Source organism: Sinocyclocheilus rhinocerous, unplaced genomic scaffold (assembly GCF_001515625.1).
Source record: "Sinocyclocheilus rhinocerous isolate Xijiao unplaced genomic scaffold, SAMN03320098_v1.1 scaffold128, whole genome shotgun sequence".
NCBI classification, from domain to species: domain Eukaryota; kingdom Metazoa; phylum Chordata; class Actinopteri; order Cypriniformes; family Cyprinidae; genus Sinocyclocheilus; species Sinocyclocheilus rhinocerous.
In genome coordinates this window covers 365,489-369,456 of record NW_015666174.1, presented here as the reverse complement: position 1 = coordinate 369,456, position 3,968 = coordinate 365,489, and the positions used below count along the sequence as shown (strand labels likewise).

Genomic DNA, 3,968 nt, shown 5'->3' with positions numbered 1-3,968 from the left:
ACCAGTCTAGACAAGGCCCTCAGCTCTAGGAAGAGTCCTGGTTGTTTCAAACTTCTTCCATTAAGGGTAACAGAGACTTTCTCTTTTTTTTCTGAACTCTTCCACAGATGTGTGGCTTGACACAAACCCGTTTCTGAGCTCTACAGGCAGTTCTTTTGACCTCAGGGCTTGGTTTTTGCTCTGATATGCATAACCAGCTGTTAGACCTTTTATTAAGACGTGTGTGCCTTTCCAAATCATACCCATTCAATTGAATTTGCCACAGGTTAACTTCACTTGAAGTGTAATAACATCTACAAGCAAGATGAATGCTCCTGAGCTAAATTTCAACTGTCCCAGATATGTACAGTTGTATGAATACTTATGCAATGGAATCATTTTAGTTTTTTATTTTTAATAAATTTGCAAAGATGTTAAAAACCAGTTTTTTTGCTTGACAATTATGGTGTATGAAGTGTAGATTGTTGTGGAAAAACAAACAAATTTAAAGCAGTTTAACATAAGGCAGCAACAAAACAAAATGTGAAGAAAATGAAGGGGTATATATACATACATACAGTATATATGATATAAAAAACGTATAAGAGATATTTGAAAAAGAACTGTGATCAAAATTAGAGAACACTTACCTCCAAGTTATTGGAGTTAATCTTGCACCTGGTGCTAATTTCCTTAATTATATGACGATCTCTGTTTAACTGGCAGCATTCCTCCAATTTTCATTGAGATTGTAAAATGGCGGGCCACTCTAAGTTGACTGAAAGCCTGTGACAGGAGGCGGTCCAGATGAAGGCCAAAGGGATGACCCTTTCAGCCACTGCAAGAGAAGTTGGTCATTCCAAATCTGTGATTTCTAGAATATTGCAGCTTTACAATGACACTAATTCAAGTCCCACATAAGACAAATGCACGAGAGGACAGGATAATGCGGAGACTCTCAATGGGGAATCGGTTCAACACTGCAGCTGGAATTGCTCGCCAGTTCATCGCTGAACAGGGTAAGGATCTGTCTCTGCACGTTTAGAAGTCGGACTGAAAGCGCACTCTGCAGTGACCAAGCCTCTCATCAGCAGAAAGAATCAAAAGGCTAGACTCATCCTTTGCTGAGGAGCATGTTGTGTGGAGAGAGGAGAAATGATCCAAAGTTCACTTTAGTGATGAGAGCAAGTTTAATTTATTTGATGGGAAACATTGTGTTTGGCTGAAGCCAAAGTGTGTAAAGAAGTCAGTGAAAGGTGGAGGAAGATGTGTCATGTTTTGTGCAGCAGGAGTTGAGCCTCTTATACAGCTACATGGCAGACTGAATGCAAATATTTATCAGAACCTCCTTCAGCAACATGTGGTTCCTTCGCTGCAAGCATCTCCCAATCAGCCTGCAATTATCATGCAAAGCAATGCCCTCGTCACACTGCAAATCGGGTAAAACAGTTCCTTGAAGCCAAGAACATTGAAATAATGAATTGGCCAGCCAAGAGTCCTGATCTAAACCTGATTGACAATCTCTGGAAAATCTTTGGACACTAGTTACCGAACTATGGAAGAGACTGGAAGAAGAATGGACCAAGACCACACAAGAGCAGTGTGAGAAACTAGTGATATCCTGCGGCCGCAGATGTGCTGAAGCCATTCAAAGCAAGGGCCTCTACACTTCCTACCAATTTCTGACAGCTGTAACCCTCCAGAATTTGAGTTGCAATATTCTTTCGTGCTACAGTGGTTACTTGTCTCTAATTTTGATCATGGTGTTTTCCACAAAATAAAGGTTTTTATTGAAATGCCTTGGTTATTTTGTCAAACATGTTAGTGAATCTGTGGTATACCTACAGCTAATCCTTTAAATTGAGTGAAGATTAATATTTCAGAAGAAAAAACAAGTATTTAAAGATCCTCTAATTTTGATCTCCACTGTGAGAGTGTATATATATATATATATATATATAAAAAGCCATTATTTTATACCCATAATTGAGGTTGGAGCTAAACTCTGCAGGACACCGGCCCTCCAGGACCGAGTTTGGACAGCCCTGGTCTAGGTGCTTTACTTCCACCTGCTGTTCATTCAATGCACTACACGCTTGAACCCCGAACTAGCTGTGCATCCACCACTAGCAACAAGCTTGGTAAATCCATATATGAAGTTTAGGAGACTAAATGTTGCAAAATACACCGTTTACAACACGTTAACAGAGCTGAATCTGTTGTTCACAGAGTCATTTGACGAACTTAGCATAAAGACAGAATACCATTTTATTCTTGAACACTGTTACAGTACATTCAGTGACCCTCCACAAGGAAAGGGTCCTCTTCACTCTCGCTCTCATCCGGAACCTCCTGTCGCAAGGGTGACTTCTCTGAAGCTATTGCTTCCATTCGGAGGACATCCCTCTTACTACGCAACCAACGAACCCCGTCTTGTATGCGGCTGAACTTGGCAGAGCGAAGGTGCCAGATGAGGAGAGCGCAGATCAAGATGCTCCTCAGCCCGATGTAGTACATAATAAAAACATTTTATTACATTACCATTCAAAAGTTTGGGATTGGTAAGATTTTTAAAAAGGTTTTAAAGTGCTCACCCAGGCTGCATTTACTGACAATACAGTAAAAAATAATATTGTAAAATAATAACAACAACAGTTTTCTATATATATATATTTTTTAAATACTTAAAATATATTAAACTATGGATAAAATGTTAAAAATCATCATGAAATCAGTTGACTTTTTTTTTTTTCACAGCGTTTATTATCAGCAATGATCAAACATCAAACCAATCTACATTTTTTCTCGTTCAAAAGCCGTTGCACGCAGATATACGCCAACACGGGATAAAACACTTCCATTTATGCCAACTTTAAAATGTCATTTATTCCTGTTATGTCAAGGCCATTACACCAGTCTTCAGTGTGACATGATCCTCCAGAAATAATTCTAATATGCTAACTTGCTGCTCAAGAAACATTTATCATCAATGTTGAAAACAGTTGTACTGCAATTCATTTTATTAGTTTTGACGAGCAGAAATCATTAAACTCAATCATTACGGCCTACATTTATAGTTCATTTAAATTTAAACTGCAAAATGATAAAAAAAATAAATAAAAAGTACAAAGATTTTAAAATATGAATACTTGCTTTATAAATCAGAACATATTTGGTATTTAAATGGACACTTTTTTTCACATTTCAGGGGTTCTCAGAAGCAGAAGTCATCATAGTTGAGTAAAATTCTACAGTGGTGAACGGAAACTATAAAAAATATTTTGTGTGTTCTCATTGCCCCTCATCTGCTATAGTGTTTTACACTGCTTTGACTTTCTAAAAGAGGAAAATAAAAATATAGAGATTATGTTGGTTAAAAAAAGAAAAATGTCTCACCCTATGCATTAGAAACGGTGTCAACTATATAACTTAATGCCAATTTAAGAAAACAAAGCATTGTCTTACAAGTGTACATTAAAAATAAAAAAAGTAGATTTATGACGTTAATTACTGTAGAAATGCATCATCACAGTCTGTTTTGCTTGACCAATGGCAGACTGGGTGATGGTTTGGGACAGGGTTATTATCACAACTAAAATAAAATACAATATAAACAAATTAAACTTATTTCAGCTAGTTGCCAAGGCAACATTTCTAATTGTTGTTTAGTTTAAATGAAAGTGAAACTAACTGAAACTTAATGTAGACATATTTAAAAAATGATCAAAATGAAATGTGCTTTCTTAAAAAAAAAAAAAAAAAATTAAATTTACTGACCCCAAACTTTTGAATGGTATTGCATTAATTTAACTTAGTTTTATTATTCCAACATCAGCCATAACAAAAATAAATGAATAATAATAAATAAGTATATATATATATATATATATATATATATATTCATACATACATACACATTTATTTTAACATATAAAAGTGATAACACCCCTTTAAAGCTGTTAGTAAACTAGAACCTGCCTGCTGGAGCT

General features: G+C 36.0%; 1 protein-coding gene across 1 annotated transcript in view; it reads right to left on the bottom strand.

Moving 5' to 3' along the window:
• Positions 1-3,297: 3,297 nt before the first annotated feature.
• LOC107731961 (carboxypeptidase D-like) overlaps positions 3,298-3,968 on the bottom strand; it is a 10,428-nt gene continuing 9,757 nt past the window's right edge. Inside the window, exon 18 of the mRNA XM_016543188.1 lies at positions 3,298-3,315. Coding sequence (XP_016398674.1) covers positions 3,298-3,315 — 18 coding nt within the window. The remainder of the gene's footprint in view (positions 3,316-3,968) is intronic.